Source organism: Aquarana catesbeiana, linkage group LG07 (assembly GCF_042186555.1).
Source record: "Aquarana catesbeiana isolate 2022-GZ linkage group LG07, ASM4218655v1, whole genome shotgun sequence".
Classification (NCBI taxonomy): Eukaryota; Metazoa; Chordata; class Amphibia; order Anura; family Ranidae; genus Aquarana; species Aquarana catesbeiana.
In genome coordinates this window covers 8,794,425-8,806,407 of record NC_133330.1, presented here as the reverse complement: position 1 = coordinate 8,806,407, position 11,983 = coordinate 8,794,425, and the positions used below count along the sequence as shown (strand labels likewise).

Below are 11,983 nucleotides of genomic sequence, written 5' to 3'. Positions count from 1 at the left end.
AAGCTTGGGATATACTATCTGGGTGCAGCTTTCAGTCTGGAGCCACAAAAATATAAGATAAAGGATTTCTATTGTTTTACTAGAAATCCAAGAAATCAGACTATGCAGGCAGAAAATGTAGTATTAGCACCCTCTGCTGGTGACTAACTTTTAAAAGTAATGCAACAAACCTCCAGCAGGGGGCGCTATGCAGCAGGCAGTGATTTGCCATCAACTACAGCAATCGATCCAAAGTCAGTTTAGTGATAAATAAAAAAAGAAGATTGATCAGACACAATAGAGCTCATTGGATTTTATTTGAAATGTGGATTGAATTCATTTCTAGTACTGAGCAAAGCACAATGTATGTTTACATGAGCAGCAAAGGATGCAGATTGGGGGGAGGGGGTTACAAAACACGATTAAAGAACTTCCCCCTTCATCCACTATGGTCATTTCAGAGAGCCTGGATATGGACATGTGGGACAGGCGGCTCCTCTATTGCGGGATTCATCATTTTAGTGTGATGGACTTTAGCTGGAGGTGTCCCATTTCAAAGTAGGAGATCTCCTCTATGGGAAAGCGGACTGGAAATGAGAAATGGTTGCCAGCAGGTAATAGTATGATGATCTTGTCTTGCTCAAATTGGAAGCAAACCTGTAAGAAAAGAGATGGCACAGTGTCAGCTTGCTGGACAATAAAAAGTCAATGAGTGTTGGCCATAGAAACAGACTACCACCAAACCGGTCATTTCAACAAAAATCTTTCCACAAGATGATATTTGCACGTAGCTCGTCTTATGTATTCTTTATGTGTGCCAGAAAACTGTTGATGGAAAGGTAAAAAAAAATGGGAGGTGCTTCTGTGCTGCAATGTTTTAGTGACAGCGTCTCTGAGAACTGATCAGTCACCTAGAACAATGACTGGAGCCCTCAGGAGATCAATAGCAGATGGCCAGTTTTGCTGGTATGAGAACCAGTCTCACCCAGGGTTCCTTCAGAAGTTTCTAGGGGTCCTTAAGCTGTGGCCGATTAACCTCCCATTTGATGGTGCCCACTTACTTCAGGGCCAGCTTCACGACACCAATGCTTTTTTGCTGCCTATAAGAGTGGCATGTTGACCAACACTGTAAGTGGGACATTCTTAACACTGGCCACCAATGCAAGGGCCATTCCCCACCACCTAAAAAAGATTTAAGGGTTCCCGGGGGGGTTGTGAAAGGCTACTGCATGACATGCCAACTATATAGTGTCTACATTACATGCCAAAAGGTGAGAACCATGCAGAAGTCCTTTGACTTGACTGTGCACTGATGCTCTGACATTTGACAGTGAATTCTAGGGGGCTGGGCTTAACATTTGATGTGTGTGTGTAGCACCCTCTACTTACAGGTAGGTGCTAGATTAGTATTTTTCTAGCTGGTGGGGCTTAGGTGCAGGTAAATTTGGCTAGACCCGTGTTTCATTTCAGGCTTGGTCATCTTAATCTGAGAATGGGAGTGTCAGCATAAGGGGGGGTGTGGCCACCTATACTCTGGCTCAGGGATCCACCTCTGCTTACATAGGAATTGTTTATGAAGGGGGGGGGGTTGGACCTTGACTTAATTGGTTAGGGCTCCTCACATGGGCTGCCTGTCACTCATTTTTGGTGTTGGCAGGGGGAAGGCCTCCGACAGGGGTTGGGGTCACATGCTTCCGGGGGGAGAGATTTGAGGAGCAGACGGCATGTAGTATGGAGGTGTCACATCAGGCGTCCCCATGGGGGGATGCGCCATGTGTGGGAAAGGAATGAAGGAGCTGCTAGGAAGGAGTCCAAAGGGAAGATCTTCATCTCCATGAGAAAGTATCAAGATCCTGTTTCCGGGGAACACAGGACTTGCATGCTGGAGAAGATAAAGCAGAAGAAGTAGCAGTGAAGTGGCGAAAGTAGATCAGCGTCCTGTGACTGGGGAACACAGGACTTGCATGCTGGAGAAGATAAAGCAGAAGAAGTAGCAGTGAAGTGGCGAAAGTAGATCAGCGTCCTGTGACCGGGGAACACATGACTTTGATCCAAAGTAGAAGGTCAGTGTAACATAAAGAAGCAAGAGCAGGAGTGAGTAGTGCAGCGTGCCGTGTGGCCAAGGAACACAGTATGAACAGAAGTGGACAGTAACTTCCAGACACTGAGGCTGTTTAGTTCGTTGAGCCATGGAAGATAGGTGGTATAGGCCTTTGGCTCTATGACATCTAACAGGACAACCACGTCAGTCTAGAGGGGAATTATTCAGAGTGATTCTTTTCGTTTAACTGGAAGCATTAAGTAGAAAATCTTCAGACAGATATGCCAAGCAATAGAAGAAGCAATAGTCTGCAGTGAAGATTCTACAGGGAAAATCCATTTACTAGGCCAAGGCCATGGATGATTCCCATTAAAGTAAACTTTCTATGGGCATCTCATATACCTTGGTAATAAAGAGAAAGGAAACGAAATCATTGACTGGTTAAAGCGGGGGTTCACCCACACCGCCAAAAAAAAAAAAATATTAAAAGCCAGCAGCTACAAATACTGCAGCTGCTGACTTTTAATACATGGCCACTTACCTGTCCCGGGGTCCAGCGATGTCGGCAGGGGACGCCGAGAACCCGCTCGGTTCTCGGCAGCTGCCACCGCCATCCTAGGTGAGGGAATCAGGAAGTGAAGCGTTGCGGCTTCACTTCCCGGTTCCCTACTGCGCATGCGCGAGTCGCGCTGCGCGTCCCTAGTGGTCCCCGCTCTCTGCTGGGAGCTCTGTGTTCCCAGCAGACAGCGCGGTCGGGACAGGAAGAAGCATAGACTCCCTTGGGAGTCTATGCGGGAAGTAGGTGCAAATACCTGTCTTTGACAGGTATCTGCACCCCCCTCCCCCCTGAAAGGTGCCAAATGTGACACCGGAGGGGGGGAGGGTTCCGAAAAGCGGAAGTTCCAGTTTTGTGTGGAACTCCGCTTTAATGTCATCTACCTGGCGATGGGAGGTCGGCAGCAGGGCGATGGGCGGATTGCTATAACTAACTCAGCAGCCATCACGAGGGTACCGCTACATATGTATAACAAAGGGAATCTTATGCCTTTTGGTTGTTATTTTCAATACAGTTTGTCATCTGCAAAAGTATGTAATTCTTGAATCTTTCGATACTGATAAATAATCTCCCTTTTCCAGAAAGGGTCCCATCTACCATGACTGACTTGGGGTAAATGAGAACACGATTATTCTGGGTCAGTTATTTTTTATGCTACCCCAAATAGAATTAAGCCTCGTCACTTTTATAGTTTGATTAATTATTTCCCCAGAGATGAATTTAGATGAGCAGAGCATTCACCCGTCCCCAGCACACACACACATTGGTCCCTTCATAACAGTTGTAGCATGAGACTGATGAGCTTCAGTTCCCGCCCCCCCCCCCCCCCCCCCCCACTACTCCCCAGATTGAGCCTTTATAGGAGACTTTTTAGTAACATTCCATGTCAGGGATTTCCTGATCCCTGTTCCTTCCTCTTCCTATAATAATCATCTCACAAACACAGAGCTTTTTTTCAGGGGGAACTTGGTGGAACTGAGTTCCACCACCTCTGGCTCAGACCCATTGGTGCCTGCTCACCACAATCACTTGTAAACACAGAAGTCTGGTTTCTGTGTTTACAAGTGACAGCCCTGCACTCTGTATGTAATGCAATCCTGGTATTTAATGCCCCTTTAAGACCCTCCTACTGTTTTCGTGAAATTTGACTGAACACACCCACTATTTGATGTGATTTGGAGGGTGTGTGTGGGGGGAGGGGTTTTGTGGGGCCGTGGTTAAGTTCCAGCACCTATTGTTTGAGAAAAAAAGCCTTGCACAAACATAACATTTTCAATAATACATGCATACACAAAAGAAATGTTACACTAAAAAATTTTGCAAGCCAATTTTATCATAGCACACAATGGCAGCATGATGGTATCCATTGGATCTTCCTATGGATCATTCATGAAATGAGCTGAAGGGACAACCATCATAACAGCCTACATGCCTTTGACCTAAGACATCGCTGCCTACTGCATCATTTGGAGATATAATAGAGGTCCAATATGAACAGTGATGCCACTTTGCCCCATCAACATTAGTCCTGCCCCTCCCAGCATAGACATACCTTGGTGTCCGTCCCAACCTGGAAGGGAAAGACCGTTTCCTTCTGCTCCTCTCCAAAGACACCGTCCTTAAACGAGTTCAAGATTATGACGCGCTTGTATCCTCTGTAGTCAATGCGAACATCAAAGTGTATCACAAAATTCTTTATATCTGTTCCCAAGTTTATGAAAAACCTAGAAAGACAGAAACAGCAATTATTCTTCTCAGCTGACCTTGTTGGATATCGTACTGGAGTCATTCACCAGTGGTCCTCCCATGGGTATCAGAGGTACTTCTACAACTTAAGTCATAATAGCAATATATAAATATACACACACACACAAATATTTTTGGAGTCTTTAAAAACTATAATGGTTAACACATTTATAAACAAATGGGGTCCTGGTAATACACGTCCCCAAACCATAAAATACCTAAAGTGAACCTGTAGCCTGGACATGGACATACGGGTATCAAAGAATGAGAGATAAAAAATAAAAAAAAACTGTTCAGTATCCCTCCCTCAGCGCACAGAGCAAATATTGATAAAATAGTCAGCAGCTGCTATACTAAAATGAGATGCAAATATATGTCAAAGAAAATTTTCTAACACATTAGCAGCGCTAGTGCAAAAATAGCAAATATTTAAAAATATCAAAGAAATTGCTTAAGAGCCCACCTAAACAAAGTATCAAATGGTGATCCACTCAGTGAAAGTCCATTAACCACTTCAGCCCCGGAAGAATTTACCCCCTTCCTGACCAGAGCACTTTTTACAATTTGGCACTGCGTCGCTTTAACTGCTAATTGCGCGGTCATGCAATGCTGTACCCAAACAAAATCTGCGTCCTACAAATAGAGCTTTCTTTTGATGGTATTTGATCACCTCTGCGGGTTTTATTTTTTGTGCTATAAACGGAAAAAGGCCGAAAATTTTGAAAAAAAATATAAAAATAAATTTCTACTTTTTGTTAAAAAAAAAAAATCCAATAAACTCAATTTTAGTCATACATTTAGTCCAAAATGTATTCAGCCACATGTCTTTGGTAAAAAACAAAAAAAGTCAATAAGCGTATATTTACTGGTTTGCGCAAAAGTTATAGCGTCTACAAACTGGGGTACATTTTCTGGAATTTACACAGCTTTTAGTTTATGACGGCCTATCTCATTTCTTGAGGTGCTAAAATGGCAGGGCAGTACAAACCCCCCCAAATGACCCCATTTTGGAAAGTAGACACCCCAAGCTATTTGCTGAGAGGCATGGTGAGTATTTTGCAGCTCTCATTTGTTTTTGAAAATGAAGAAAGAAAAGATGTATTTTTTCTTTTTTCAATTTTCGAAACTTTGTGACCAAAAGCGAGGTCTGCAAAATACTCACTATACCTCTCAGCAAATAGCTTGGGGTGTCTACTTTCCAAAATGGGGTCATTTGTGGGGGGTTGTGCCATCTTGACATTCCATGGCCCTCAAAACTGATAGGCAGTGAGGATTGAAATAAAAAATTTACGCCCTTAGAAAGCCTGAAGGCGGTGCTTGGTTTTCGGGGTCCCGTACGCAGCTAGGCTCCCGAAAAGTCCCACACATGTGGTATTTCCGTACTCAGGAGAAGCAACAGAATGTATTTTGGGGTGTGATTCCACATATAGTTATTTAACCAGCGTCACCCTAACAGTTATACGGTGATCAGTGGTGAAAGGGTTAACTAGGGGGCATTTAGGGAGTTAAAAACCTTTAGTAGGTAGTATATGGGATTCCCTGACGCTATAAAAACGCTGACGGCGAACCTAAATACTTACCTCCCTAACTAGCGTCACAAGTGACACTAATACAGCGATCAGAAAAACGATCGCTTAGTGACACTGGTGATGGGGGGGGTGATTAAGGGGTTAAAACTTTATTAGGGGGGTACCCTAGACATTAAGGGGCCTAACACTAACTGCCCTACCACTTATAACTGTCACAAATGACACCAATGCAGTAATAAAAAAAAACTTAAAAAAAAACTGCTATTGGTGTCACTGACAGGGGGTACAGGGGGGTGATAAGTGTGCCTAGAGTGTTCTACTGCAGTGTTTCTCAACTCCAGTCCTCAAGGCGCCCCCACAGGTCATGTTTTTTAGGCTTTCCGTTATTTTACACAGGTGATTTGATCAGTTTCAATGCCTTAGTAATTACCACAGCCGTTTCATCTGAGGGAAATCCTGAAAACATGACCTGTTGGGGCGCCTTGAGGACTGGAGTTGAGAAACACTGTTCTACTGTAATGTGTAGTGTTGATGCACTTACTTGGATGTCTTCTCTCCTCGGTGCCAGAACAAAAAGGCTTCACGAAGAGAGATGACATCACTTCCTCTGCCGCTGTTTACATTACAGCGGCAGAGGAAGATTTTCATTCGTTGGGAGCGATCGCGAGGGGGTGGCCACGAACGAGTGCCCCCCCCCCCTCAGCATTGATCGCTCCCCTAACGATGCCGACCTACCAGGTACGTGATTTTGCCTGCCCGTGCCATTCTGCCGCAGTATATCTGCGTTAGGCGGTCGGCAAGTGGTTAAGAAAAGGCAGGAGTGTATAAACTAGACGATCGTGGAAGAAAATATTAGCAGCGATCTCAAGTCTCCATCACCACACCACTTGTGCCACAGCCCTGTAGGTAATCCACTTAGCAGACCCTGCTGATTAACACGCTCACAGGGATAATTGCTGATCACTGGACACTTTTCATCTGTATTATGCTCATTGCTGTTGTAATATGTTCACCGATTTATGTGGGACATTATTACATGTATGTACACATACAGTCAATATTAACCAGGCCAGAATTGAGTTGACAATGGTCGATTTGTCCAAGCCAACTCAATTTTAATATAACAGCTGAAGACCCTTTGATGTGTTAGTCTTATTCAAGTCTACCTAGGGGTGTGAGGTATGGGCTGTTAACCTAATTGAAGATTTTAGAGGGTAGATTGTTTAAAGGACCATAGAAGAAGTATTTATTGATGGTAATTAGACTTGAGGGGGTAACAATGGGATCGAGGAGTGTTTTGGGTTGGCCTAGCGGAGGCTCCCTCCTGGGGAGGCTAATATATCAGGGGGACTTGTTGATATTAATATACAAGAATGCAGATTAGGAATGTAGGTATTCCAAGGGCTCAAAAGGGTGTTCAGGTTGTATCTGTTAATCTAATTACACATATCTAAGGGGACTTGTTGATGTTGATATGCGGGAGTGCAAATTGGGGCGGTTTATGACTACAGCTGCTCACGGCTGGGGGTTGTTGTCTGTCTGATAGACTAAAGCTTATCAAAGTCCTAAATTGAAACGGCCAGTCAAATTGCTCAGCCATTCAGTGTCTACTGAATATAACACGGCATTCAGTCTATAGTTTAGGTGAGGCTTGTCTGTGTATGGACACACAGACCTAGGAACATGGGGCTCTGAATTATATCTACTCTGTCTGATTTTTTGTCATCTGTGGACTTTGTTCTGTGTTGGAAGTCAATAAAGTGCATCTCTCTGGAAGAATTGGGTTGCTGCGGAAGAGTACTTACTAATTAATTATCATACCCACCATACCACTATACTACTATACCACCCGATATATTATATCACTACAATTGCAAGCAACAGATTAAAAAATTCCACATAGCGTAATCCAGTACAACAATTATTTATCAATTTAAAATGATCTCACAAAAAAAACTCACAATGTTTGTATATTATAAGGGCCTGTAACATCAATACTATGTCAGTCGTGCGTTCCCCTCTAACCTATCAGCGCTCCCGCAGTGTTCCCGGGAAGGACAGACGAGGATAAGCCGACTCTGTAGATCGCTGCAAATTTCTCTTTGACATATATTTGATGCATGGACATGGACATGGACATTCGGGTATTTACATATTCTTAACAAGCGGTAAGTAAGCTTTCAGACAATCCCTCACTGACATTTCTAGTTGCAGCAAAACAGTAACCTCCTGCACTCAGGTGTGGTGCTTAAGAGAAAAAAATAAAGTTGTCCTCTTGGCTAAACTTTCACGACAGTCTTGCTGCTCTCTCAGGACTATAAAGAATCTTTAAGCAAAAACTATAAAATACAGAAGAATGCGCACTTATTGAGAGGACATATAGTTAAGGATTGACCTATGAGCTCCCCATGGGCCATGGTGGTATTATACAGGTGCCCCCCAATGGGCTGCACATGAGGAACCCCTCCACTTCTCTATATGGAGAAAGTCACTGTATGTATATCTTCACACTCCTATCATGTAGACTTGTTCACAATGGATTTGTGTATTTACAATATAGTGTATAAAACCACAAAGCGCTGTGATAGTTATTTAAGATAAAACTCCAAAGATCAAATAAATCTGTGAGGCTGCTATCAATAAAGAGTGCTCAGAATCACTAAAAATAAAGAAAGAAAGAAAGACTGAAGCGCTTCACGGCGTGATCAGTAAAAATAAATAAATAATTAAATAAATAATATAACCCACATACAAAATCAGTTAAACAAATCCAAATACTGTGCAATGAAAATGCAGCTAAAATCCGTGACCATTGCACAGTATTTGGATTTGTTTAACTGATTTTGTATGTGGGTTATATTATTTATTTATTTATTTATTTATTTATTTATTTCATTATTTATTTATTTTTACTGATCACGCAGTGAAGCGCTTCAATCTTTCTTTATTTGTTTATTTACAGAATGCCAAATTATAGACCAATTTGACTATCTTTTGATCTTTTGCCATTGAATATTTTCTATCACATATATTTATTATCTATCCAATTTTACAAAAAAAAAAAATCTCATGACTATACAGACATTACCAAAAGTATTGGGACACCTGCCTTTACACACACATGAAGTTTAGTCCCATCCCAGTCTTCGTCCGTAGGGTTCAATATTGAGTTGGCCCACCCTTTGCAGCTATAACAGCTTCAACTCTTCTGGGAAGGCCGTCCACAAGGTTTAGGAGTGTCTATGGAAATGTTTGACCAATCTTCCAGAAGGGTATTTGTGAGGTCAGGCACTGATGTTGGACGAGAAGGCCTGGCTCGCAGTCTCTGCTCCAATTCATTACACCCACCATGCCTTGTAACCCACTCTATATAGAAGGGTGTCAGCTGTCCCTGACTCTGGAGGTTCTCATTAAACCAAAAGGGGCTCAGGACTTCACTACATACATTTAACCCTATACTTGTGCATTGTGTTTGGGGATTTTATTTTTCAAGTGCTCATGTAACCTGTGTTACCCTGCACCAGGGGGGGCTCAGTTTTTGTCAATAGCACATTTTAATATTTAAAATGGTATTCTGTTACACATGTATTTTGCTCTGAGAAGAAATCTTGAACCTCAAAACACGTCAGCCCTTCCTGTACACTATGAGGTCTTCCCATTCCATCTGGGGATTATGGTGGACTGGAGGTGGTCTGATCAGCTTTTTAGATATGCCTATGTATGATGTTTGAATATTAATTTGCCACTTATTTACCTAATAAAATAGATTTATAGTAATGCACTAGGTCGGTGCGAACGCTTTTGTGATTTGTAGTTGCAGCCACTGTGGAACAATTCTTCCTGAAAGTTCACAATAAACAGTGAATTCAATTCAAGTCTGGTCTCAGCTCTCCCATCCTACTAGTGAGAGGGAGAAGGAGATCTGAGCTGCCGAGTCACTGATGAGGGAGCAGAGTGACCCGAGCAACTGGGAAAGGGAGCTTGGAGAGATGGGCTGCTGCTTGGAGAAAGAGCAAAGTGAGCCAAGACTTCCAAAGTCTCTGCTGTAGGAAGGAGAAGGTGTAACTGGGCTAAGGAGACACTACTAGGAGGTTGGAGCTGAACTGAGGAGTCACCACCACTTTGTGCCATTTAACTCCCTGTTGCCATTTCAGGGATGTTTGGACCTCCAAGTATGTGTTAGTGATGAAGTGCTTTCTACTGTAAAATTTGAGGATGAATTTCTCCACAGTGCCTGCAGCTATACAAGTTAGTGGGGTCCAGGATTAAAGAAAGACAGAATGTATGTCAGTTGTCACATTTCAGATGATGGCTCATAAGTCATCAGACAAGTTTTATCCAGGATGACATTTTGTCACAATGTAGAAGTACAAATGTTGAAACTAAACTTGCTCTGAGCAAAACAATCTGATGTTGGGTATTATTTGAGGGACCACACACCCCAAATTCCCAGTAATGAGGGGTCAGTAGGATGTATTGTACACAGAACACACTTTTCTACTTTTGTAAGTTGTACTTTTGGTAAATTGTATTATACAGAGAGCAGACATTATATAAGAAGTAGCCAAGGTTAGCATCTTCACCTACTCTTTACAGTCCTCCGGAATGAAGCCCTCCACCTCCACACAGTGACCGCGTTTGAGGCTGAAGTTATAGAAGTAAATCGTCTGTATGGGAGAAAAGAGAATTATTACACCTTCTATAATAGAGAGAAGGGAGATTATTATTACACCCTGTATATAGACAGAAAATATTATAATAAAATAATATTATTTACGCAGCACTTTACATATACATTGTACATTCACACCGGTTCCTACCCCCAAGGAGCTTACAATCTAAACTCCCTAACTCACATTCATATACTAGGGCCAATTTAGACAGAAGCCAATTAACCTACCAGCATGTCTTTGGAGTGTGGGAGGAAACTGGAGTACCTGGAGGAAACCCACGCAGGCACAGGGAGGACATGCAAACTCCAGGCAGGTAGTGTCATGGTTGGGATAGAACCAGCGACCCTTTTTGCTGCTAGGCGAGAGTGCTACCCACTACACCACCCCCATAAGTTTGGGATTTTCGTGGGTCGCAGCACTTTGTTGGATCCTTTGTGTGGGGGAGGGGAGGGGAGGGAGCTCAGACATCCCCAGCAGATCACAAATGTCTTCTAATGACAGATCAATGACTTGACAATATATACATTTTCTCTTATAATGTTCATGTCATGTATGCCGGCTGCCCAGATCTTTATACAAGTTACAGTCCTATCTACAGACAGCCAGACGGTGCCAATTACTGACGGGCACAAGGCCTGCTCTAACTCCCACCTTCCATCCTGTATGGAGAGAGGTAATGATCTGGCACAATGGAGTAACCCAGAGGGACTGGACATGTCACATCTCAGAATAGGACCATTAGATTTATAAAACTGCACAGCAAATGGTTAATATAATTATTCATACATGAATGATAAGGAGGCAAAAACATGGCAATGATGGGTCACTAAGGGCAGATGTGGAGGAGAGGAGTGTCTGAGCCATCCCAGTATATACTTTATACTAAGAATACCCAGATAGGGTGACCCTGCTCTGTGCCAGGATATCAAAATACAATCATCACACCCTAAATATAAATAACTGGAAGGACAAGAACCAAAACCTTGACCTACACCCAACAACCCTCTACCCTCACCAGCACCACTACCCACATCCATCTGCCCCATACCAACCACTGCCCTTACCCAACAGCATCATACACACCACTTCCCACATCACTATACCAACCACTGCCTACAGAACCCATTTGCAGCTTCCATCGGTGCTCATACTCACTTTATCTGCCATTCTGCTTCCTTTTCAGACAAACTTGTGATCAGCTGCACTTCTACCTCTTCATATATAGGAGGTCTGCTGAGGGCGGAGCCAGTCAGGAGGGAGGAGTCAACCAGCCCCGAAGGATCACCCCGCCCAGAAGGATCATCCCACCCAGAGAGATCACCCCGCCCAGAAGGATCACCCCGCCCAGAGGAATCACCCCGCCCAGTGCTCCCTGGACTGAGAATTGTTCCAGAACCTCTCATTACAGAGAATGAATGAAATGTGGATCCGGTGTGACTGAGCATGGGGCGTCCATCGT

At 43.3% G+C, this 11,983-nt stretch overlaps 1 protein-coding gene across 1 annotated transcript; it reads right to left on the bottom strand.

The window, feature by feature from the left end:
• Positions 1–277: 277 nt before the first annotated feature.
• LOC141102362 (galectin-1-like) lies at positions 278–11,721 on the bottom strand. The gene is made up of 4 exons (XM_073591315.1): positions 11,680–11,721; positions 10,439–10,518; positions 4,129–4,300; positions 278–636 (listed from the first exon to the last, which is right to left on the bottom strand). Exons 1-4 carry the CDS (start codon positions 11,689–11,691, stop codon positions 493–495), a joined length of 408 nt encoding a protein of 135 aa, XP_073447416.1. The 5' UTR covers positions 11,692–11,721; the 3' UTR covers positions 278–492.
• Between the last annotated feature and the right edge of the window lie 262 nt (positions 11,722–11,983).